The sequence below is a fragment of the Pneumocystis jirovecii genome (assembly GCF_001477535.1).
Source record: "Pneumocystis jirovecii RU7 chromosome Unknown supercont1.1, whole genome shotgun sequence".
NCBI classification, from domain to species: Eukaryota; Fungi; Ascomycota; class Pneumocystomycetes; order Pneumocystales; family Pneumocystaceae; genus Pneumocystis; species Pneumocystis jirovecii.
The window spans coordinates 129,845-154,124 of record NW_017264775.1 but is presented as its reverse complement, the minus strand read 5'-3'; the positions used below and the strand labels follow the sequence as shown (position 1 = coordinate 154,124).

The following is a 24,280-nucleotide window of genomic DNA, read 5'->3' as shown; positions in this document are numbered from 1 at the left end:
TTGATAATAAATTATTTTAATTTGGTTTTCTAAATATGCTACAATTACACACACTACATATATATAGACACCAAAATCATTTAATTTTTAAAGTTCACTGACATGATCTTCCATAAGCTTTACTTCATTATTAAAAGATGACCAATATCCTTTAAGTCTAATTTTGAATTCCGAAGTTATTATCCCAAATATTTTAAGAAGTTTTGTTTGCCGATTATCTAAAACATCACCTTTTTTACAAATGGTGTATTCATTAAATAAAGTAATCTGTCCATTTTTTAAAAGTGTTGGCATGCCCAAATTTCTAAGAATAGGTTCTAATGTATGAGGTAAGGGAGTGTCACTCTCTTCTGGAATTTGTCCTCCTCTGGAATAAACAGTGCCAGAGGGCACAATAAAAGTAAGAGGAGATATAAATCCAGAACGAGCAAAATCCATTCGACTGAATTTTGAAAAAAAATCAACCACTGTTGGTACGGATTCAGAAGTAAACAATACACCTACATTCCCGTGAAGTAGCTGCTAAACATTTAAAAGCTATTTTTTTAAAAAAAAGCTACCTTTGCAAGTTCATTTAAATTTTCTCGGTATTCTTCATCTTTTGTAATTCCCAATGATTTTGCTATTATCCTCAAACGTCCTACAAAAAATCTAATACTATGTTGGTTCCATTTGTTCAAATTCTTCTTAACTAACCTACTACATTTCCACTCTCTTCGGACTTCTTTAAAATGAACATTTTTCATATTTTCAACAGAAAAAACCCATATCTATAATCTTAGAATAAATAAAAAATATTCATTTGAATCATTTACATATTCATATTTGTCAATACAATTTCTTATATCTTCAAATAACTTTTTCTTGTGTTCTTGACCTTTTTTATCCGTTCTTGTTAGAGAAACTGAAAAAAATTAAGAATAGTTTATTAAATAAGATAAAAACTACTTATTTTTGATTTTTTTGACTTAGGCATTCTTCATTAAATATATTAAATATTCTTAATTTTGTATTTATGAAATATTTGACGTTGATCTGATGTTAATAAGCGTTTCGATAATATCTTAGCAAATAACGAGCGTAAGTTCAATTAAAATATGAAAAAAATATAAAAAAATTATTTTTAATGAGTAAAAAGACATAGAATAAAGCTTTCATAATATAAATATAATTATGATTGACTATATGGAATATATTTTGCGTTTATTTTACGAAAATACGGGATGGAATACTGACAATTTGTATTCATTTCTTTGTCAGAGCTCAAGAAGTATGTTTTTTTAAAAATACATATAAATTGACAGCTATTTTAAGATATTCTTGATTTTCATGTTCCTAAGGGTCTCAGATTAAATGTTGCATCGTCTCCAAGTAATAATTTTGCTTTATCTTATCGTTTATCTTTATCTCCTGTTTTAAATGGATCTATTGCATATTTAGTAACATCTTGCTGTCTTGATGGTCCGAGAAATAGCCATACTATTTCTATGAACAGAATGGCTGAAGTTTATCATCAGGTACAAGAGTTTAGTGGACAAAAAAAGACTTGGAATCAAATATATCCTTCAAAACAAAGAGGTATGGATTATTTGTTAGGAATAAAAGGCTATAATACTGTAGATTTTTTGTTTTATGGTCGAATGTATCTTCCAGAGTTGTTATTAGAAGGTCTTTATGCTAAAAAGTTATCACCTACAAAACAGTTTATTTTATTGTGTTTCAATGATCCTAAAAAAAATGATGGAAGTACTGTGAGTTTAAGATTCTATAAAAAAATTATTTTTTCTTCTAATTTTTGAAGTTAGCTGCCCAATTCCAGCACAATGTTGGAAAATGGTCAACAGAATATACATTCAATACGAATGAAGCAATGTTTGGGTTTAGAGGGCTATGGAATTTTGGGGAAGTCCCAAGAAAAATGTCAATAGATGGGAAACAGCATGAAGAGTTAACATCAATGTCTAATAATGGTCAGCTTAGTATAGGTACAGAATTATATTATGGAATACTTCATAAAACAGGAGGATGTAAGGATATATGAATAATTTATTATAATGTATGGCTTATAAATAAACAGTATCTACTGCACTTCGATTTACTACACTTCCTTCATATTTAAAAAATCCTCTCACAATGACCTTAGCTTTAAATCCTGTCATGGGCCATGTGTCTGCTGCTTATTCAATCAAAGCAACAGATGATTGTTCATTATCTAGTAGATTTAATTTTAATATGTTTTCATATGAAAGTAGTCTAGATATAGGTTTTGAGTTATGGAGACGTTCTCAACTTTCAGAATTATCACTTCCTGAAATTTCTCCGAATCTTTTTGTACCTTTCTATCCAAGGACTAATATTATTAAATTATCTACAGGATCAAAAAAAAATGTTAGAGTTTTATGGGAATGGCGTTATAAAAGTTTTCTTTGTAGTTTTGGTGCAATTTTTGATTTTAATTCATCTTTATCTCTTTTGAAATTTTTTGGTTTAGAATTCCAATATTTTTCATAAATTACCTTTTTCTAGATTGTTAAAGATTTATCATTTATTATATAACAGCATCTAATATTATTTGAAAATATAGGTTTTGCCAATTATTTAATTTTTTAATTGGCTTGATGAATATATTATTATTTCATATATTATTTCATATATTGAAATGCTCTAAATAAAAGTGTTAATATTTATTCCTAAATATAATAGTTTATATCTTTAAATATTTTTTCGAAAAAGAAACATAATATGTAGATAAATTACTTAGTGTTAAATGAATTGAATATGTTTTTTATATTTGAAAATTTGCTTTTTTCTGGATAAATAATTTTAATAAAAAAATTTACTTTAATGGAAAATTATAATGTATAACTATTAATTTTTAAATGATTTAAATATTAAAATCAAAGTTTATATTAATTCATTGCTTTTAAAACCTAAGTTTATACTTTTTCGATAGAAACATTGATTTCCCAAATATTTTCAGTTTCATTATTGTTTATCATTTTCCCAAATTCCTGATATAAAACATTGTTTATAAATTCTTGAATTTCAAAATTCATACTTTCATTGCTTTTAGTTGTTATGTTAAAATTTGCTATATAAAATGAGAAATATGGTTGCCAAATATTTGCTAATTTTATTGAATGAATTAGTGTTCCTTTTTCAAGCTAATATAAAATAAGTTATTTAATATTAAAATTTTATTTTAATTACCTTGCTTATACAATTATGAACATTATCACTGGGAAACGACAGTATTAATATTCTACCCAATTTTTTAATGACAATATATTCTAAAATGCATGTCGGTATTTGGAATAATAATGATATGTATTTATCAAAAGTATTTATTGTAGAAAGTGAAGTTATGGTCATAAAAAAAAAAATGAATAAAGGTAAAAGTGATTTTAAATAAAAAGGATTTAAAAATGTATAAAGCATTTTCGACGACGGAAATATACCTATCTCTTTTATTATTATTATTATGTCACAATAAAAAAAATAAATTACCTTTGGCTAATTGATAATGGTTATTAAATTGAACAATTGAAATAATAGTAATAATAATAGAAATTATAATAATTACGGGAGAAAAACTCCATAAAACTTGCCTATATAGTATTAAAAACTTTTTTTGTGTATAAAATTTCATAAATTTACATGGATTTTGATTCTTTTAAAACATCAGTGTTAGAAAATGGACCCAAGAGACTTGTTTCTATGATTTTTTTAAAAGAATTCATACTCATATATAATAAAAATACTGCTATTGAAAATTTTCCAAGAACTTCAACTCTTTTTAAACTATAATAAAATTAATTTTATTAAACAATGTTTTATACAAACCCAAAAGGATATTTTACTGTATTTGCATACCAAATTTCAAAATTACTGTAAATATCCAAAAAAAATGTAAATAACATACTAATAGCATCATACATAATAATAGATCCTAATGTTGTTGAAGAAACTGGTGCATATTTGAAATTCCATATTAAACATGCAATTATAAAGTGAAAAAAACCAAAGAATAAGCAAATTTTCTGATTTTTTGACATACTTTTTAAAAGATCAGTAATAGTTGGTAAAAATAATGAAGTAGGTTGGAAAGGTAATATTTCATGAGAAACAGAAAATGAATAAGGTAATCTAGATTTATATTCATGTTCTAAATGATCATTCTGATGTAAGTAAGTTTCTAAAATTTTATATTTTAGATTATTATTACCGAATTATGTCTACACTTGTTTTCAAGATCATGTGTATATTTTTCTTTAGAACTCGTATTAAACCCAAAGAATTGCGATAAATGTGCTTGTATGGCAGAAATATGACTATTATGATGATTATTGTTATATGGTTTCTTGTTATTAATGGTAAAATAATTGTTATTGTTCATCTTTTAGTGAAAAATGTAGATAGAAATAATAAAGTGTTAAATCTTTTTGTTCTTGAATATAAATATATTAAACGTTAAAAGGAATAAATACATTCTAGACAAATATAAAAACTTTAAAATTTAAATCATTATTTTCATGATTAGTCAATTTAATTAATATTGTATTTTTAAATTTAAAAGATGATTTTAAATGAAAAATGATATTTTAAATTCATAAATCCAAAACATAGTAAATATACATAATAAATATAAATTTTGTTTTTTTTAATGCTTCATAGCCTTCTTTTAGCTTTCTTTTTTGGTAATTTGTCTTTAAACGGTTGTTTCATTTTTTCAACAGAAAATTCAAACATGTCATTTGTACTTTTTGCATCATTTGACTTTTTATATTTTTTTTTACCCCCATAACCATATTTTTCATCTTTTTTTTGCCGTTTAGCCGTCTTTTGTTTTTGAGAAGTATTTGCCTTTTCTAATGCAACATCAAAATCGTCATCTATTGTAAGTTCTTCGTTTCCTCTTTTTTCTAAAAGAGAAAAAATAATCAGCCAAAAGAAATAAAATAGTCGAAAAAATACTTCTTTTTAGATTTTTTATTTTATCCAGTGCCTCTTTTTTCTCTTGTTGGCGTTTTTGAATTTTAGCTATTTGAACCATTTTCCCTATTTTTTTTAACTCACGTTGTTTCTTGGATGATTCTATTGCTTTTTTTTCAGTTTCTTTTTGAACCAGTTTATCTTTAATCTGCCATAGATTTAATTAATTATTAAATAGCCAAAAATGTAACCTTTTGCATGTGTTCATCTGATTTCAACATTTCCGCAAAATAATCTAAAGGACGAGAAAAAGGTGCTCCTTCACTAAGAATGGCATGACGTCCCCAAGTAGCTGCTTCAATTCCTTGTTTATAAAATGCCAATTCCCTTGCAAAATCATCGTGAATATCTTTGATCTCTATAGGTTTTTTTGAGGTCACTATCTGATGATCGGTAAATCGTGTTTTTGGTATCTCAATTGATGAAAGTGCTGCATTCAATGCTTCCTTATTATTTATTGTGAGTTTTTGGTAAATTGGTGCATCTAAATCTTCAAGAGATTCTATTTCAGATAATAAAATTTCTTTCGAAGACTCTCCACCTGATAAATCTTTTTCTGATAATATTTCTTGATCTTCATTATCTTCTGAAATTTCTTCTTCCTTTTCTTTATTTATAAAAGATGTTTTAAGAAAATTTGATCTTTTTTCATTTAATTCGTTTTTTTTTGCTTTAAATGGGGGGATTAATGGGGTTTTTTTTTTAAAGCTCATAAAATATTGATTAGAGTCTAAATAATCACTATATTTCTTTGGAAAGTGTGTTCTTTCTCTCCAAAGAAGCTCTTAATAAATATAGATCTTTTTATTTTAAAAAATTGACGTTCGCTTCTCTGCTTTTTTAATTTTAACGTTCTTAAATATAATTGATAAAAAATACGCAGATTTTACATAAAAATAAGAATTAAAAAGAAAAAATATTAAATGAGTACAGAAGAATGTAAAAAACTGGATAATGAAGTTTCTCCAGAAGAATCAGATAAATTATCTACTGTGGTTAAAACAATGTCTACTATAGAGAATGAACTACATTCTAAAGATTCAATTGATGCTGCTTATGATATTGTGTCAACAGTAAAGTTTCTTTATGATTTTCATTATAAATATCTTACAGATTAAGGTAGATTCACTTTTAGAACAGTTAGTGAGTGTGAAAGATTAATATTTAATATATTAATTAAGTTAGAGCCACAAATTTGAGAATCTTTCAACTGAAATTCTTGAAAAAAGTAAAAGATTGATATATATTTAAGTAATAATGATGAATAGTGGATAAAATGACAAAGCAGCTGGATGCGTTAGAGACATCATTAAACGAGATGATGGCAGAAAACCATTCAACAAAAATGGGCAAAGAGATAGATGAATTTTGAGATAGAAGAACTAAATTATAAAAGAATGTAACGCGTGTTTGCAGCTATTTGAATAGTGATATATAAAGACAGAACAGATATGTTAACATATTTTTGACGTGCACTAATTAAAGTTCATCTGAAAAATGTTTCTTTTTAATTTGGAAAACAGATAATATGTTTTTTCGTATTTGGGCATCGTCATATCTAGTTATGTGTGAATTAGAAATCATATGTTTAAAAAAATATACTTTGAGCGTTCAAGTTTTTTTTGAAGGAGTTTTTCAAGCCGTTGATATTCCGTTTCAACAAAATTAGGAGACGTTGTAATTTTTTCTGCTACTTTTATGTAGTAAGATGCATATCTATTTATTAATACCACAAAGGAATATGTTATATCGTCTTACTTGTTATTTGATTTTTTAGCCAAGCTTTTTAGTTCTGAAATAACTTCTTTTATATTGGAAGAACTTATTGTGTTGACAACGGAATCAAATTCATGTATACGTCCTGCCTAATTCTCTAAGCATATATTTTGCAATTATATAATAAATACTTTATTACTAAGACCGCCTCCACGAATCCGCATAGTTCCCGTATTAGCGTTAATAAAAGAAATGATATCATCTTCTGTATTTTCTCCATTATATTCTATTCCCGTCTTTTCAGAAGTTCCTTTAGAAAAGACTATAGATATAAGAATTGCGAAATAAAAATATATAGTAAAAAACATTTAATAGTAGGATAACCTTCAATACCATGTTCTTTAGCAATGTCACGGTAAGCATCTGCATTGATTTTTGCAATCACAACATGTTTATCAGGCAAAAAGCATTGATAAATCTTAAAAAAATAAGAACACTTTTTTTAAAGGAAGAACAAACTTTAGTATAAATAGGTTCTAGTGCTTTGCAATGTCCGCACCTGTGCATTGAGTTAGACATCAAGTAAAAAATGCATAAATTAACCAAGGCGCATAAAACTCCACAAGAACTAAGAATTTAGTTTTATATTAAATATATTTTTGAAATACCATCTTTCTTTGGATCCATGACAATTTTACGAAAATTATTTGGGGTTAATTCAAGAGCACCCTGTTTTGTTGTCTTTTTATTCAATTTAACTCCAGACTTATTTTCAATGAATTTTGTTAATGAATCAATATCTCTTCCGTCTTTATAGGGATTGCCAACTTTAGAATTGGATTCAAACCACTGGATCCATAAATACACATTCAATTTAAGAAAAAACGCACCATGAGCGTAGGATATCCCTTTACTCCAAATTTAGACCCAAATTCATGGTATTTATCGGCATCAATTCGAGCAATAATTATATTTTCTAAAAAACGTTAAAAAAGCTTTTGAAACTCAAAAAAAGTACTTCCATGACACAATTCTCCTACTTCATCATAAACTGGTGCCAAATTTTTGCAATGACCACACCTGAATTCTATAAATATACAAAAAATATTAGGCTTTTAAAGATACCATGGTGCATAAAATTTAACAAGTGCTGGTTTTTTACCTCCAACAGTTTTTTCAAATGTTTCTGGTGTTAATTCTAAGACGTTTGCTCGTATAAGAGCTGCTGTGCTAATGATTGATATCCAAAAAATAAATTTCATGGTTTTTTAGAAGTTTAAAGGGTTTTGGTTGTTGATATTAAATATATGTACCTAACCCTATTTTTAAAGGTTAATCGTAAACGTCAAGAAATATCTTAAAAATAAGAGTCTTAAGGTCTATGTTTTTTAGGAAAAAAACAAGTTTTTAAAGAGTATAAATTTGTCTTTTTTTATTTCTTTATGACATTATTTAGCACGTTTTTTCCTGGAGAAAAAAGCTTGAAATTGAGTGAAATCAGCATTGAAGAATTAATAGAACATATATTCTAGTTTTGCAAAAATATTTGTAATTATTATATATTTTGAGTTTTTTGTAGTATTTCTGTTGTTTTTTTATGATTTTTGACTGGTATATTAGAGCATCTAGGTGATTTGATTCATATTATTAGTTGTAAACGGTTACAAGTGTATATATTTAAAAATCAGTGTTTAGAGGGCAATTATGCTTTTGGAAGAGGTTACAGAAGGGCAGTTGGCAGAAGAAGACTTGGGTGTTGACTTGGCTTCTGATTCTACAGATTTTTGTTCGGATGATGAGTCAATTTTAGATGAATCACTATTAGAACGTCTTGAGGCGTTGAAGGATATAATCCCTGCTGTTTTCCGGGCACGGGTTTCTCAGAAAATATCGTCTGTATTTTCTGCTATTCGTTCTGTTTTATTTTTTGGAGGAAAGACACTTTGGATTGTAATGACAAGTGTTTTATTACTTGGGACTCCTTTGGTCCTTGCTATTGAAGAGGAAGAAAGAATGATAGCATATGATAAAGAGTTTAAAATGCAACAGAAAGCTCATGAGGTAAATTAATATGGAATGAATATTTTTATTAAATGTTGTTTTAGGTTCTTGCACCTGGCACAACTAGTGCAGCTTTTGCAGTACCAGCATCTCATCGACCTGGAGCTTCTTCAAATTAAATATTAAGCTTAAGATATTTAAAGTTCATTTTGAATAAGACTATCATAATCAATGATGTTTTAAAATGTTTATATATTTAAAATGGTTAAATATAATATATAATATAAGAAACACCATGCATTTTTATTTATATAACATACATGAATTTGCATTGTTCAGTGCTGGTATTCTTTTTCTTTAAATTCGTGTATCATCATGAAATTTTCCGCCTGTTTTAAAGTATTATTAAAATTCTCCCATATTTCGTTTGTTTTCCCTGAATCGTCTAACTCCCTTATTATACTGTCTATCTTTTTGGTACGCTCTGAAGTATTTACATTTAAAAGAGTTTTTTTAAAGGATATATCGATTTTTTTACTTTTTTTTAATATTCTTTTTAAATCTTGATTTATATTGAAATGCCAATGCCAAAAACGATGAGCAATTTTTGCTCGTAAATAACAAAATCTTCCAAGATACCATAATTCTTCATTAAAATTGTTCATTTCGTCTTCTAATAGTTTTTCTTCATTTTCATAAATTTTTAGTGTTCTTGGATCATATTTTGGACCATGAAATTGGACCCAGAAGGCAGAAATTCTATACATATAAGAAGGTGTATATTTTCCTTATTTTTACCTTCCAGATATATTACATGCATCACAAAAAAAACGTGATTCGCATGTCCCTGTTTTTAATATAGGTCTAGAAGATAATGCATTGATAAATGGAAGCTTCCATGCAGACGAAGATAAAACAGAATCTCTTAATGAGCTAATTTTTTTTTCTAAATACTTTAGAGAAAAAATAAATTGATCTGATTCTTCTATAAAATCAGGATTCAAAAGTTTGTGAATTTTATGTTGAATAAAAACTTTAAAATGTGACGAAATTCCTTGGTAACTAAACATTGTAAATTCAACAGGCATTTCGAAATACGGTTGCCCAATAGGCTCGCTATCATCTACTATAAAATCATCCAATGTAACCGATTCATGATCTCCTTGAATTATTTCATTGTCAGAAAATGATGAACTAGAATGATAAGATAAAAAAGTTTGTGGTGGATCGATTATTTCTAAGTCATCTGAATTATTCTCTAAAGTTTTTTTTGTAATTTTATTTTTCTTAAGTTTCTGCAATTGTTCTTGAAATATTGTTCTTTTTATATTTCGTTTAGAACCTCTTGTTCGTTCTTCTATAATATCTTTTTTATTTAAATCATTAATTTCATTTTCTATTTCTAATTGAGAATCATTTTCACTGTTACTAGTTGAAGAAATGAACTTTCGTCTCTTTGTTTTTGGAATAATAAGTGAAAGCTCAAAATCATTTTTAGAATTTCTTAATGAATCCGATTGAGAAGTACATGTTGTATTATTTTCTTTTGTATTTTTACCCAACGACTTAGTTTTTAAAAAATTAGAAATTTCCATAGAATAATTTTCTATAGTATTTTTGCTATTTAATGTTTGATACATATTACCCTCTGAAACATCCTTCACACATTTATTATAAAAACAGTTAACGTCTGTAGAATTTTTTAAATAATCTTTATGGAATTTTGAGTTATGTAAAGTATTTGATAGATCTTGATAATCTTCTTTAGTATTTTGATTTGAACTATCTTCTTTATTAAATTCATCTCGTTTTATAGATTCGAATACATTTTCAGGGTTTTCAAGTTCATAAATTCTAAATAAATTTTTATTTTTAAAATTTAGATCTTTATTTTTTAAAAATGTTGATTGATTTTGCTGGAATTTAATAAAAGATGATGAATTGACTTTAAATTTTTTATTCTCTATATCATCTTCGTCCGAATTAATGATAAAAAGTGTTTTTCTTTCTTTACAAAATGGTAATATAGATTGATTTTTTTCGCGTTTTTTTTTTGATAAATATTTTGATGTTTTCTTTTTTCTAAAGTTATATGATTTTTTTTTATCTTTTATAATATTGAAAGCATTAATATGGTCCATATATAAATCTTCGTTTATTTTAAATATTAAGAAATCTGTTTTGGTTTTTTCGTTTATTCTTTTTAAAAAGATTAAGAATTGAGTACAATATTGAATAATAAATATATTTCAAAATTATGAAAAAGTACTAGAATATTATATTTAATGCAAATACTAGTAATTTATTTTATATATTTAAATATTTTAGAGAAAATTATAAGTTCATAAATAGTTAATGGTTTTTATTATTTTACCTTAAATTTAAATAAATTCAAAAAAAGATAGTGTGATTTTTTAGAATGAATATTATTTAGATGAACTAGCTGAACTCAATGTTAGTTTTTCTAATTCTTTTATTATATTTAATGGAGCTTTTGATTTAAGATCTTCGAATAATTTTAAATTTTTATATTTTAAAGCTTCACTTCCTGCTGATATCCAATCACCTGCTTTTGCCCATAATTCAGCACGAAAAGTTGGTGTTATTTCAGAACATTTAGGGATAAAATTGGCTGCCATTTTTTTATTTCCTGCAGCAAGACATTCTGATACAAACGGCTATTATAATAAGATTAGTAAGTATTATAAGAATATACAGGAGCTACTTCATATCCAATAGGAGACTTTTTGGACTTATTAGCCCAATCCTCTAACTGTGTCCAATCTCTAATGGCAACTAATGCACGTAATTTAAGCCACCAAAATCTTTTGATGGGTATTTTGAAGTCTGATTTTATTTTTAAAGCAGCTGTCATCTGATTTATTTTTATTAGTTTAAAAACGGTTTCATTAATCGATAAGCCGATAAATAGTTCATGAAATTCTTTCTCATATGTTTGTTGCAATTCAAGTAATGTAATATGTTCTTCAAGGTTCTTTAATTGTTAAAATTTGAAGAATGTTTTATATATTTATTACTTTTATTTCAAATGAAAAATCTTTATATTCTTTATAAAGTCCTACTGATAATTTTAATTTTTCTATTTTAAGATCTATATTCTATAATGTTTTATTAATTAATTAGAGAAAAATATAAATACTTACAGATGTTCTAAGACTTTCAAGAAGAATTACATTAGCACCATCAGATCTACGATCATCTTGGTAATAGAAGTCTTTTAAAAGCTCGGAATCATGCTCTTTTGCATATGTTTCTAATATAGAAACTGCTACTGCTTTGTCTCGAATAATTTGGAAAAAATGAGCGAGCGGAAGTTTATCCTTCAAATATAATATAACATATAATACTATAATTTATTAATATATACATATATATTATCTAATGATACCAAGATCTACATCTCCACTTTCTATTGCTTTAATCAAAGCTGTTTCATTTTCCCTAATACTAAGTAAAAGATGTATTTTATTACTTGCCTTTAATGTATAATCAAGAAGCTTATAAATATTAGAAATAAGCAAGAAAAAATATAAAATTAAAATACTTTAACAGCAAGCTTCTGTTTTCCTTCGTCGCATGCAGTTCTAGCTATTTCTTCAAAAGATACGCCTTTTTTTAAAATAAGTTTCTCAATTATTACTCTATAAATAGTTTCTTCATCGTCAACAGAATGTTTTATCTTATATGCATTAAAAGCTTAAAAATATAAAAAGAGAAATTACTTTCATGCAAGCCCAATGAGTATATATTTTATCAGATGGTAATCGTAAATATTCACATATTTTTAAAGCAAGGAAATGTTTTTGGCGAGTTATAAGACGTTCTATTAAGCCTTCTGGTGTTAAATGAAAATATCTTTATAATATATTAAAAAAGAAAAAAAAGTATAATGAAATATACTCTTTAAAAGTCAATGGTATCCCAACATCATAAAAACGCATTGAGTTCAAAACTCTTAATATTTCACACATTTCTACAAATTCTTCTGGATTATAAAAATTAAGATAGCTTTTTCCAAATGATGCTGCCTAAAATATTTAATTATAGATTTTAATATATTTATTCTTTACTTTTAATAATCGTTTTTGCCAAAAAGGGTCAAATTCATAGCCAGCTGCTTTTATACATTGGTCTACCGCTTCTGCTAAATATGGTTTAATAGATTGTATGTTTTCATCTATTTTTGACGATTCTTGATCAAAATATTGAATAGATTTTAATAAAATAGCACCATATGAATTTTCTTCTGTTTTATATACATTTTTAAGATCGTCTATTTATTAGAAGTTATAGATAAGAATGTAGAAAAAAAAAAACCTGGAACTTTCTGTAGGAATTCACATTTATCACTAGTAATTATACGAACGCCATCTATTTCAGAAATTAATAAAGCTGGGCCATTATATGGAAAACTTTAATAATTAAAGAACAAATTAAAAATTAGTAGTAAAAATACCTTAAAAATCCCCCAAATGGGCCTATCATGAGAATTATAGTATTGTAAAGTATGATAACAGAATCGTTTCCGCACCATCCCATTTTTAAAGGTTTTTCATGTTCAGTAAGAGTAAACTCGGACATACTTCTTTGGAAACCTGTTGATATAACCCATATTTTATTTTGAAATGTGTGTAATGCAAGAAATTGACCATTTGGTGATACACTCATATCCAGAAAAGGACCTTGTTGTAAGCATTGGTCCGTATTTTCAGCTTCATCTATAATATATATAGTTGACTTAGTTGATACAAGAACTTCTACATGAAGATTGGAAGAAAATTGAGGAGCAATAATTGTCCAGCTATGTATTATATCTTCGAATTCTGGACTACAGAGTACTCTGGGACGTGGTTCGTCATAAGAATTAACAGCAATGAATGTATTGTTTTCTAATAAAGCTACAAATCCAGTACCCCAAAATTGACAATTTATAACTAGATGTTCATTTATTTCCTAATTTATATATATATAAAGTATATAAAAGAATGAAATTACTTTTCCAAGTGAAAACTGTGTAAATTCACCCTGAATATTATAATTTCTGACTATTCCGTCTTCTGTAACAACTATTAATCTTTCTGAATCTGACCATCCTAATCCTCTAATTTTTCCTATATCCCACTATATTATTTAATAAAGATATTTTAAGCTTGAAAAAACTTACATGTATTTCACGAATAAATGCTCCATATGAATTATAAATTCGAATGTTTGATTTTGTATTATCAGGCCCCAAATATTTGTGAATAACTCTATCATCCCTAACTAATGCTAAAAAATGTTAAATAGTTAAAAAACACAACTTTTACTTTAACCTATAGCACCTCCGTATAAAGCACCTGCTGATATATATCCAGAAAGCTCAACACCTTTCCACAACATTATAGAAAGTTCAATCTAGAGAAAATAAAATGTAAATCTTTATTTCTATTTAAAAATACCTTTTGATAGAATTTTTCTTTAGATAATTGTACCCATCCTAATAAGTTATTGAATATTTAATCTTGTATTGACTAAATACTGACCTTCTGTGGGTTGTTTCATTTCATAAGTAGTTTTTGTATGTTTGCTGTTTTAATAAACTTTAATAATGAAGAATTAAAATATATAGAATAAGTAGATTTAAATATGTTTATTCAATAATAAAGAACTGTAAATCTGTAAAACATATGAAAATAAAGATAATAGAAGAAAAATGAATATTTTTTCTAAAAATTACGTAAAAAAAAAGAATTATTAGGATTGACTGGTATAATGTAATATTATGTAAAAATAGAAGTGTTATTTAATTTTTTATAGAAAAAAGGAAATTTAAAAATGTATTTTAAATAAATTTGAATATTTTTTCTTTGTTTTTATTATCATTAATACTTTATACAGGCAACTAAAGTAAACGTTTTATATTTAAATAGACACATATATATATATAATATAAATATTTACAAAATAATATTTTTAAATACAAAATTATTTTTAAGATTATTAAAAAAATCTATATTTTACTGATTAATGATTACGGATAAGATTTAAAAAAGCAATATTTTATAAAAATATTGTAATAAAAACGAAGAAAATAAAGAGAAATAAACTAAAGAGAAAGTATTAAACACTTCTATATTTTATGAATCATAGTTTAATTTTTTTATGATTTTTAGGTTGAATTGGAAAATTTTGTATTAATATTTTATATGGAGATATAGTATTTATGAATTATAGCAAATAAATTACGAAAAACGAATAAAAGAAGGATTATTTATATGGATTCTGATGTTTCTTTTTGTTTTGAAGAATCTTCAAATGCGAATGTAGTAAATAATTCTGAAAAAGATTCTCTTTCTTTCAATATATTAAAAACAAGAACGGATCTTATTACAGTTAATATTAATAAAGGGAATGATGACACTGCAAGTCATACATCTTATAAGTTGAATTCTGAACGATGGGATGCATTGCGTACGAATGTTTCATTACCTGAGCAGAAGTCAAAGTTTAAGGATAAAAAGTTAAATAAGTTGTTTTTTTTATCAAAAAGTGCAAAAAATTGTTCAAAAAATATTACTGAAAATAAGGATTCCAATTCTAGTTTTCAAAAAAATGGAAAAAAACATACTGGAATATCGATACGATTAGAAAATAGTGATTCCTTACGTTCTTTCATATGTTTAAAATATATTAAAGTAACTGCTTATTATTGTTATTTTAAATTTAATTTTTTAGGTGAAAACTAATAATAAGTTTGAATATAATTCCAATAAGCTTTTTCTTGCTCAGGAGCTTTATAAATCATCGTTATTTAAAGATTTAAATCAGAAAAAATCTTATTATTTTTCTGAATCACAATCTTCAGAAGTGCCTGTAGGAGTTCCATTTCATAAATCAGGTGCTATTTGGGCTATGAAGTTTAGTCGAGATGGAAAGTATTTAGCTACAGGTGGTCAAGATACTATTTTAAGAGTTTGGATGGTTATTGGGGCACATAATTCCAATACTAATGTGGACAAGAAAGTAAATAATGATAATGAAAATTCTTCAGCTTACGGGAAAATTACTGCACCCGTGTTTTTTCCTGATCCTATTCATGAATATGTGGGTCATAAGTCAGATGTTCTGGATTTAAGTTGGAGTAAAAACAATTTTCTTTTATCATCCTCTATGGATAAAACAGTTCGTTTATGGCATGTTTCTCGAAAAGAATGTCTTTGTTGTTTTGAACATAACGATTTTGTAACATCAATTGCCTTTCATCCTCTAGATGATAGATATTTTCTTTCTGGATCTTTAGACTGTAAGTTACGTTTTTGGAATATAAAAGATAAAACTATACTGTTTTGGAATGAGTTACCAGAATTAATTACTGCTGTTGCATTTTCTCCTGATGGTCGTATGGCTATAGCAGGAAGTTTTAATGGATTATGTATATTTTACGAAACAAAGGGTTTAAGATATCATACTCAAATTCATGTTAAAAGTTCTCGAGGGAAAAATTCAAAAGGAAGTAAAATTACGGGAATTGAGACATTTAGTACTATGCCTAATAGTAATGATGATGTTAAGCTATTAATTACTAGTAATGACTCTCGTATTCGGATTTATAATATGCGTGATAAAAGTCTAGAAATTAAACTTAAAGGTAGTCAAAATACATGTAGTCAGATTCATGCTACATTTAGTGATGATGCTAAATATGTTATATCTGGTAGTGAAGATGGACGAGTATATATATGGAAGTTAGATACAGATTTTATTTTAAAAAAAAATCAAATAAGTTTAAAACATTTTCAAGGTGAGACTTCTTTTTAATATGTTACTATATGTTAATTAAAAAGTTGATTCTAATATTGTTACTGTTGCTATATTTGCACCCATGAAAAGTAAAGACTTATTAGCTGCTTCTGGTGATTTGATTTACAATGCATGTTTAGATTTAAAACGTTCATTTTCTTATAATAGTTCTACGTCTCCTATTATATCGAACTTTCAATTTGAAAATCTTTTTTTAGAAGCTTCTAAAGGAAATAATCAAGATAATATTAATAAGAATTCTGGACATGATCATGGAGATATTATTATATGTGCTGATTATACTGGAAAAATAAAAGTGTTTAGGTATAACTGTGCATCTACATATCAGGAAATAGATACAATAAGTGAGATGTCTTCTATAAAGAAGCATAATTTTTTTAAATTGTTTAAGAAAAATTAAACTCTGTAAATAATAATTGGATTTATTTTAATCTGCATAGTATAAGAATATTTAAGTTCGAATATCAGACCACTAATGTTTTGTATCTTAAAGATTTTTAGTTGAGCGTTTTAAATAATAAATTTAGGTATCTACAATAGATTGCATCTTAAAAAGCACATGTATTTTGGATGAAATATTATTTATTAATTTATTTTTTGCTTGGTTTTTGTTTTATGCATGTAATCATTAGTTATTTTTGTTATGTGGTTCCATTTATTTCTGAATCTAGTATGTTTTTCAATAAATTTGATATCGTACTAAGATTTATATAATTTATTTAATTTTAAAATATGAAAAATTATATTAATATCTTTTTTTTAAATAACTGAAGTAAAAACAAAAATTCGAATAATGATAATAGATAATTTTAGAAATTAGTCAGAGTATTGCTTACTGTAATTCATGTTATACATATACACAGACATATACAAATATTAGTTTTCTAATATAATTATAAAAATGCTAAATATTAAGGTACCTATTTTCAAAAAAAGTTTAGTTTGAGAATGAATTATTTTAAATTATATGTATGATTGATAAATAATAAGGATATATAATTAATATAAAAATATTTATATTTTATAGAAGATGGTTTTTGTATTTTAATAATTTTCAGAAAGCCAAAATGACTTAGATATTAGTAATATAATTTATGTAAAGGTAGTTTACTAACCAAAGTATTATTTGCTGTAGCTAACATCATTTTCCTTGGATTAAATGTTACAACTTTAGCTGGACCAATATTACCAGAATTTAAAATTTCAATAGGAGTTAATGATTTGCTTCTATTAGTTTGTTTAGTATCCCATATAACTAAATTCTTATCTCCAGAAGCTATATATTTTAACAATAGATTATGAAATGAAATATTATATTACCACCAATAACATAACGTGCATCTGGTGTAAAGCATACATCACCTGATGTTATAGATTTAGGATCACCATTAACAGGTATTTGTCCCGTTAAACGAGATTGTAATTCTCCTGTAAATGCATCTAAAAGATAATGGCATTCACCGCGTGTACCAATTAATATTAATTTTCCATCATTTGAAAATTCCATTTTGATCCAGTCAGGCATTCTAGGGGGATATGAAATTTTTGAAAGAAATCCATCATCATTAAGAGTAAATGTTGAAAATGGTTCTTTATCATAATTACGTAAATCATAAAGTAAAATAGAAGATAGTGAATTTGATGCTACAGCAAATATGATTCCAGTAGGATCAAATACCGTGAGGCAAGGAGAAGAAATATTGAGTAACCCCTAAAAAGCATAAACAAAAGAATAAATTTAAAAAATGCGTACATGACATGTAGAAGAACGTAAATCCCATAATCTTACAGAATTATCAAGACCAGATGATATAAAATGGTCATCAAGAGGCGACATATCTAAAGAAACAACTCTTTTCTTATGTCCACGAAAATATCGAATATATACATTATCATGTAATGATAAATATCTTAATGTGTCTATTATAAAATAAACATTGCCTTTCTTTCAAGAAAAACATTTATACCATCATCTTTAGTAGAAGAATAAATTACATTTGTAGAACGGTGTGTAAATCGTGCAAGATCTACTCCATATTTTTTGCTATATAAAGTTTTTTTATGCCTAATTTTTTAATACAAAAATATCAGAAAAAGAGTATATACTTGCCCAGAACACAATCATATAGTTGCAATGATTCATCTTCACCTGATGTGATCAACCATTCGCCAGTATCGTCAAAATCTAAACATGTTATAGCCGTTCCTTCTTGATGATTTTTAAACCCTTTTGAAGGTCTAAGAGATGTAAGAACTTGTTCAGAAATAACAACTGTTCCCATTTTCTAGTATTTTATTTTAAAAAAATTGCAAAAATATAGTTTTCTGTTTTTCTTGAATAAATTTCAAATATTGGCTTTTCAGTGTTTTAAATTGTAAAAAATATTAAAATCTTATAATTTTTAATGAAAACAAATAACTTAAAATGTAACACTTTTTGAATGAAAAATTGTATTTTATAAAAACTAAAAATTTTTATTGTAAAAATTATCTTTATTAAATAGAAATTTTAATATAGTTTCGAATAGAAATAGTTCTGGATAGAATAAATACAAATTGCAATTTTATATTTTATAATATCTAATTTATAATATTTATTTTGTTTGTTTTTTGTAAGTTTAATTTATTAATATTTTAATGATTTAGTTATTAAGAGACACAAAAATATACAAAAAATATTTATAAAAAATAGACAAAATCTTATTTTCTTTATAAATGAGGTGTATTTTTATTTTTTGTTTTACTCGGAAGCTAGAACTAGTTCTATTTAATAGATAAAACGTTATTTTTAATATATTATAAAAAGAAAATCACTAAATACATACTCAATGCCGAATTAAATGAATTACAGTTAAATTTCCCTAAGAATCATGTTTTATTGTTTATATTTTATCTTTTATTTATTTTATAGTGCTTGAAGTAAAGATTATTTTTATGTACTATTTGTGTTAAAATATCCAATTATAGTTATGGTAGATAAATAGGATTCATACTTTTATCTAATATCTTTTAAAAATATATACTTTAAAATTATTAGTATTTCTTAACAAAGATCGACTTTTAAACTTAAGAAACTAAAGATTAAAAACTAAAATTTTAAAAAGTTTTTATAATATAATTAACATAAATAATATAAATGCCGGGTAAGAATATTTATGCTTATAAGGGTTATTTTATTTATATTTTTAGTTAAAGCATTTGAAACATACACTTCTGAACATAAACTTTTTAATTATCAGCCATTAAGTGTTTTAAAAGATTGCCGCATTGGTATTGAGGCAAATTACTATTTAAAACAACTAGTGGAACGCCTTCCTGTTAAAGATCCTATGATTTATGCAACTTCTTCTATGCCTGTTGGGTTGAAAACGCAAATATTACGTGATCTTAGTATTTTGAAGCAAAATAAGATTGAGCCGTTTTTTGTTTTTGATGGATTAGATTTGATAAATAAGAATAAGAAAGTATGGAATGATGATTATTCTAAAATACGTGCGGAAGCATGGAAAAATTATGATCAAGGGAAACTTCAACAAGCATCGAATGATTTTAATTTATCGGGTAAAATTACTTTTTATTTTATATGTGTTGAAAATGCTAAACATAAGAAAGCTAATATTCAAATGTCATCTTTGTCTAAGGTATTAATTGATATTCTTTTGGAGAAAAAAATAGAATTTTTAATTGCGCCTTATTTATCATGGGCTCAACTAGCTTATATGTTAGGAAATAATCAATATAATATTAATGCGATTTTTGGATCAGTTAATATACTTTCATTTAACGTTGATCGTTTAATTATTGAGTTTAATTTTGATTATTCTATTTTTTCTTGGTTAGATAAACAGACAATTCTTTCGAGTTTAGGCGGTATAACTAATGACCAATTATTGGATATTTTTATACTCTTGGGATCTGATTTTTGTCCTACATTTCCTCCTCTTGAAATGATTTCTCAAATAAATGGAGATGTTTTTAAATTCTTACAAGATACGATTAAAATATTTAAATCTGGTATCAATACTATTTTAAACTATCATCATACATTTGTAGCAAAACATATTGATTATTTAGATATTTTTTTCAAAGCTATTTGTATAATTAAATATCATATAGTTCTTACGGAAAATGGAAAATTATTGCCACTTAATGAATCAGATGCCCCAAATGATATTCATGAATTTATTGGTACAAGACTTCCAGAGGAAATATATTTTTATCTTTCAAGGGGAATAGTTGGTCCTCATGTTATAAATATACTTACATCAGGCATGTTAATAGAAAATACTCCATTAGATAATAGAGATAGTCAAGAGTATAGAGATTTTTTAAAAGATATTTTCCCAATACAGACTCAATCTTTAAATCTTCTTACTCAACCTCTTCATCGATTTTATCAAGCAAAGAATGTGGTGAGTTTATTTAATATTGTTTTTTAAAAGTTATAATATTTAGTCTGCTTATTATTGGTTTGATCCTGAACATGAGCATAAAATGTTCCATAAAATAACACCAAGTATTTATGAATCAGTAAAGACATGGATGGTTAAAGAGGACTTTGTTAATCAAATAAAAATGACTATACCTGTGAGTTTTTTTTAAAAAAAAAAATTATTGCTAATTTTCAAGGAAAATAAAGTCAATTTTCTAAGTTTTTTTAAATCTCTTTCTGATACTAAAGTATCTAAAGATTCATTTTCTTTAAAAACAGATGACAATGTAGTATTTGCTTTTTTTCTTTATACTAATTTTTTTAGATAATGCAAAGTCATGAACAAATATTATCTAGTATTTATGGTAGATTTTTTCAATTGAGATCATTTATAAATCCAGATCACTCTCTTTCACCATGGGGTTTAGCATTATTAGACTCATTAAAAATATGTCATGAGGATCAACAAAGTTCTATCGTTTTGATATTTGAATTATTGCGATTACGTGTTTTTAAACAAGATAATTTTTCCATTTCGTATTCAGGAGAATCATCTAAAGGGACAGGTAAATAGTATTGTTATAATTTAGATTATATTGATTTGTTATTAGAAGAGGAAAAGTCATTTACAACATTAATATCACGTGTAGCATGTTTATCGGTTTTACATCAAAAGGATGTACCATGGGCCGGTCCTTTGAGTCAAGGATTACTTGTTTTTAATTTTTTTATAAAAATACTTTCTCAAACAATAAGAAATTTAATAGAAATGGTAACTGTTTCTTTATTTATGAATAGAGATGCAAATAGAGAACGGGATGATTGGTTAGAATTTGCTAAACAGTAAATAGGAATCTTGAGATTATATTTATTTAACTGATGTTTAAAAGGCTCCCATTTAATAATGAATATGATATTACAATGGGTCTTGTAATTAAAACATATTTAGAAAAAATCATTGTATCCGAAAATCCTACAAATGAAGAATCTAAAAAAAATGCTATTGATTATCTAAAATCTACTTTTGTAAGTGCCGAAAATATTGAAAGAGATATTATGAAATTTAGATATTTATGGAATTCTGTAAGTTTAATTAACACTCAAGTAAATTTAATTTAACTTTTATCCAAGATTGTCTATGGTATTAAAGTAGCTAACATATTAGGTGTAGTTGATAAATTAGAATCTGATAAATTCTTGAGAGCAAACAAGTGGTTACAAGAAAGGATATAAAGATATTTTTATAAATAATATTTTGTAAGACATAGATGTATAGACTTTTGAAGTTGAGAATCAAAAATGATATATACAAACATGCAATACAGCGCTTATTAAATTATAATTTAAGAGCCCGTTATTATTGTTCACCAAACATTCATGCTTCATTCTTAGTTAGTGCTTCGTTCTCTACACCACCATCGATGTCCAGGCCATGCTCTGGATTGACATTGTTTACTACAGTATTTTGTTCTTCTAATCAATTTATAAGCCGTAATAAATTGTATGAATTGTTAAAATACCTGCATCTTCTGCATTTTGCAAATTGTCTATTAAATGTTTCCCATCTTCCGCAATCTATGTATGCACATTGACGAATACCGCCTTTAGACTCGTCCTTTCGGCATGTATTTCTCATAATAACGCCTGCCCAATACTGAATTTCTGTTGGATGAATACGTAATGTAAACCGTTCGACTAATGAAAACACATTTATTGGTATTGCCTTATTGTCATTTGCGTTCCCAGCACGATAATATCGAAGTTCTGGAATATCATGTGAATTCTGAAAATAAGATCTAAGTTGAGGATATTTAGATATATACGCCAATAATTGTAAACAAAAAACAACATTATCTTCATTTTTGAAAAAAAAATGTCGGGAATCCAGAGATGTGGGTTGTGATGGTGTTTGTGACGATGGAGGTGCAGTAAATTCGTGATTTTCATGTATAACATTCGACAAGTGCATCTCGTTTTCATTGTGCTGTTCTATTGTGTTTGAAAAAGCCCCATTCTCAATAGAATGGAACGAATATTCGTGTGATAAAAGTGTTGACTGTTCTTCTATTGCTTCTGAAGTTTGGTCATGACTGTCTACTGTTGTTTCAAGAGTAACTGATACTGAGCCCCTTTCTGAAATTTCAGGTTCAAAACTTAGAACTGAGTCTTGGAGGATTTGAAATTCTACTGATGGATGCTGCAATGGCTGCAATCTCATACGGTTCGTTGACCCAACATCATCTGAATTTGTATCATCCGAATCTCCCCCAAGAATCCCTGACTGCTGCCTTATATTTTCTATCACTATCCTCTGTCGTCTCTCTCTCTGCCATTCATTGTTCTGCTCTTCTCTCTCTGTTTCAATTTCTATTCCCGAAACATGGATATCTTCTGATGAAAACCCTCCTTCTATTCCTATACTGCCTCCTACTACCAACTCTCCAGCGTTTATTTCTTCTTGACTACCTCCTGTATTTATCCCTAAAGGCGCTTCTAGCGCTTCAAATGCTCCCTCTACAAATAAATCATCCGGAACCCCTTCTGTTCCTGTTGTTGCTGAAACTTGTAGTTGCCGCCCAATACCTCCTCTGCTCGATCCTTCTCGTCCAGGGGCTTCTCTCACAAGATCAACTCGGTGTAAAAACCCATCAAGAACCGTTGCAATCACTGGAACCATATCTGCTTCAACTACTCGTGTACGAATCTTTTCTGACCCTCGAATACCAATATTAACTACACACTGAAATGCAAGCTGCCATTTCCATGCTTCTAGACGCCCTGATTTCCGTCCTTCCTGAAGAATACGTATAAGACGCTCTAGGCCTTCATCTTCTGCTAATATTTCTCGTATACGTGATGATGTTGATGTTAAAAATGAAAGATGTGATAATGAATTAACAAGAGGTAATGTTGCAGTACAATCAAGTGCTCGTCTATCATATAAAGCAGATGTAATGGCTACCGCAGCGCGGTTTTGAGATGGAGAACAAAAGTTGGATTCTCGCATGCGGTTGAGGTGGCGTTGTCCCGATGGAAGTTTAAGTAGGAGGAAGAATAGTTGATGAAATAATAAATGTATAAAAAGTGGTTTTGAGTAGATGATGAGTTTTTTTGCTTTTTTTTGAAGAGCTGAGTGTTTCCTGTAAGAAGTGTAAGAGAAAAAGAAGAAATAGAAATAAAAAAGATGAAAAAAAGAAAAGGAATAGAAGTGAAGTAATAAGAGAGTGTTTATCCAGAAAAGAGTGTTTCCAGAAGAGGTGTTTTTAAGTATTTTTGTGTTATATTTGTGAAATGAGTGTATAAAGACAAGAATGT

General features: G+C 26.7%; 13 protein-coding genes across 13 annotated transcripts; 5 read left to right on the top strand and 8 right to left on the bottom strand.

Annotated features, from left to right (window-relative positions):
* Window positions 1-87: 87 nt before the first annotated feature.
* T551_00077 (uncharacterized protein) lies at window positions 88-976 on the bottom strand (the record flags this gene model as incomplete). The annotated part of the gene is made up of 5 exons (XM_018372344.1): window positions 88-522; window positions 561-651; window positions 697-770; window positions 816-904; window positions 949-976. 5 exons carry the CDS (start codon window positions 974-976, stop codon window positions 88-90), a joined length of 717 nt encoding a protein of 238 aa, XP_018231284.1.
* A 197-nt stretch (window positions 977-1,173) lies between these two features.
* T551_00076 (uncharacterized protein) lies at window positions 1,174-2,511 on the top strand (the record flags this gene model as incomplete). The annotated part of the gene is made up of 4 exons (XM_018372343.1): window positions 1,174-1,270; window positions 1,315-1,755; window positions 1,806-2,027; window positions 2,078-2,511. The coding sequence occupies 4 exons, from the start codon at window positions 1,174-1,176 to the stop codon at window positions 2,509-2,511; spliced, it is 1,194 nt and encodes a 397-aa protein (XP_018231283.1).
* A 425-nt stretch (window positions 2,512-2,936) lies between these two features.
* Window positions 2,937-4,396, bottom strand: T551_00075 (uncharacterized protein; the record flags this gene model as incomplete). The annotated part of the gene is made up of 6 exons (XM_018372342.1): window positions 2,937-3,164; window positions 3,211-3,464; window positions 3,508-3,608; window positions 3,658-3,801; window positions 3,844-4,178; window positions 4,226-4,396. 6 exons carry the CDS (start codon window positions 4,394-4,396, stop codon window positions 2,937-2,939), a joined length of 1,233 nt encoding a protein of 410 aa, XP_018231282.1.
* A 272-nt stretch (window positions 4,397-4,668) lies between these two features.
* On the bottom strand, window positions 4,669-5,705 carry T551_00074 (uncharacterized protein; the record flags this gene model as incomplete). The annotated part of the gene is made up of 3 exons (XM_018372341.1): window positions 4,669-4,922; window positions 4,975-5,140; window positions 5,184-5,705. 3 exons carry the CDS (start codon window positions 5,703-5,705, stop codon window positions 4,669-4,671), a joined length of 942 nt encoding a protein of 313 aa, XP_018231281.1.
* Window positions 5,706-5,915: 210 nt separating this feature from the next.
* On the top strand, window positions 5,916-6,364 carry T551_00073 (uncharacterized protein; the record flags this gene model as incomplete). The annotated part of the gene is made up of 4 exons (XM_018372340.1): window positions 5,916-6,065; window positions 6,112-6,135; window positions 6,178-6,220; window positions 6,261-6,364. The coding sequence occupies 4 exons, from the start codon at window positions 5,916-5,918 to the stop codon at window positions 6,362-6,364; spliced, it is 321 nt and encodes a 106-aa protein (XP_018231280.1).
* Window positions 6,365-6,471: 107 nt separating this feature from the next.
* T551_00072 (protein disulfide-isomerase domain) lies at window positions 6,472-7,970 on the bottom strand (the record flags this gene model as incomplete). The annotated part of the gene is made up of 11 exons (XM_018372339.1): window positions 6,472-6,550; window positions 6,595-6,708; window positions 6,751-6,857; window positions 6,900-7,030; window positions 7,075-7,186; window positions 7,228-7,267; window positions 7,312-7,336; window positions 7,377-7,557; window positions 7,599-7,684; window positions 7,727-7,788; window positions 7,834-7,970. The coding sequence occupies 11 exons, from the start codon at window positions 7,968-7,970 to the stop codon at window positions 6,472-6,474; spliced, it is 1,074 nt and encodes a 357-aa protein (XP_018231279.1).
* A 442-nt stretch (window positions 7,971-8,412) lies between these two features.
* On the top strand, window positions 8,413-8,888 carry T551_00071 (uncharacterized protein; the record flags this gene model as incomplete). Its single annotated transcript, XM_018372338.1, has 2 exons — window positions 8,413-8,769; window positions 8,814-8,888. 2 exons carry the CDS (start codon window positions 8,413-8,415, stop codon window positions 8,886-8,888), a joined length of 432 nt encoding a protein of 143 aa, XP_018231278.1.
* Window positions 8,889-9,044: 156 nt separating this feature from the next.
* On the bottom strand, window positions 9,045-10,850 carry T551_00070 (uncharacterized protein; the record flags this gene model as incomplete). Its single annotated transcript, XM_018372337.1, has 2 exons — window positions 9,045-9,468; window positions 9,508-10,850. 2 exons carry the CDS (start codon window positions 10,848-10,850, stop codon window positions 9,045-9,047), a joined length of 1,767 nt encoding a protein of 588 aa, XP_018231277.1.
* Window positions 10,851-11,135: 285 nt separating this feature from the next.
* On the bottom strand, window positions 11,136-14,274 carry T551_00069 (tethering complex subunit VPS16; the record flags this gene model as incomplete). Its single annotated transcript, XM_018372336.1, has 16 exons — window positions 11,136-11,387; window positions 11,435-11,704; window positions 11,748-11,828; window positions 11,874-12,076; window positions 12,119-12,227; window positions 12,275-12,409; window positions 12,453-12,585; window positions 12,631-12,758; window positions 12,801-13,003; window positions 13,048-13,142; window positions 13,187-13,683; window positions 13,726-13,851; window positions 13,895-14,001; window positions 14,046-14,127; window positions 14,172-14,209; window positions 14,256-14,274. The coding sequence occupies 16 exons, from the start codon at window positions 14,272-14,274 to the stop codon at window positions 11,136-11,138; spliced, it is 2,478 nt and encodes an 825-aa protein (XP_018231276.1).
* A 713-nt stretch (window positions 14,275-14,987) lies between these two features.
* Window positions 14,988-16,933, top strand: T551_00068 (uncharacterized protein; the record flags this gene model as incomplete). The annotated part of the gene is made up of 3 exons (XM_018372335.1): window positions 14,988-15,407; window positions 15,448-16,513; window positions 16,557-16,933. The coding sequence occupies 3 exons, from the start codon at window positions 14,988-14,990 to the stop codon at window positions 16,931-16,933; spliced, it is 1,863 nt and encodes a 620-aa protein (XP_018231275.1).
* A 644-nt stretch (window positions 16,934-17,577) lies between these two features.
* On the bottom strand, window positions 17,578-18,815 carry T551_00067 (uncharacterized protein; the record flags this gene model as incomplete). Its single annotated transcript, XM_018372334.1, has 6 exons — window positions 17,578-17,604; window positions 17,649-17,809; window positions 17,854-18,244; window positions 18,287-18,453; window positions 18,501-18,598; window positions 18,640-18,815. The coding sequence occupies 6 exons, from the start codon at window positions 18,813-18,815 to the stop codon at window positions 17,578-17,580; spliced, it is 1,020 nt and encodes a 339-aa protein (XP_018231274.1).
* An 854-nt stretch (window positions 18,816-19,669) lies between these two features.
* T551_00066 (uncharacterized protein) lies at window positions 19,670-22,198 on the top strand (the record flags this gene model as incomplete). The annotated part of the gene is made up of 8 exons (XM_018372333.1): window positions 19,670-19,676; window positions 19,723-20,945; window positions 20,989-21,120; window positions 21,163-21,252; window positions 21,291-21,531; window positions 21,577-21,808; window positions 21,856-22,048; window positions 22,097-22,198. The coding sequence occupies 8 exons, from the start codon at window positions 19,670-19,672 to the stop codon at window positions 22,196-22,198; spliced, it is 2,220 nt and encodes a 739-aa protein (XP_018231273.1).
* Window positions 22,199-22,283: 85 nt separating this feature from the next.
* On the bottom strand, window positions 22,284-24,028 carry T551_00065 (uncharacterized protein). Its single transcript, XM_018372332.1, has 2 exons — window positions 22,486-24,028; window positions 22,284-22,438 (listed from the first exon to the last, which is right to left on the bottom strand). The coding sequence occupies exons 1-2, from the start codon at window positions 23,970-23,972 to the stop codon at window positions 22,354-22,356; spliced, it is 1,572 nt and encodes a 523-aa protein (XP_018231272.1). The 5' UTR covers window positions 23,973-24,028; the 3' UTR covers window positions 22,284-22,353.
* Window positions 24,029-24,280: the final 252 nt, after the last annotated feature.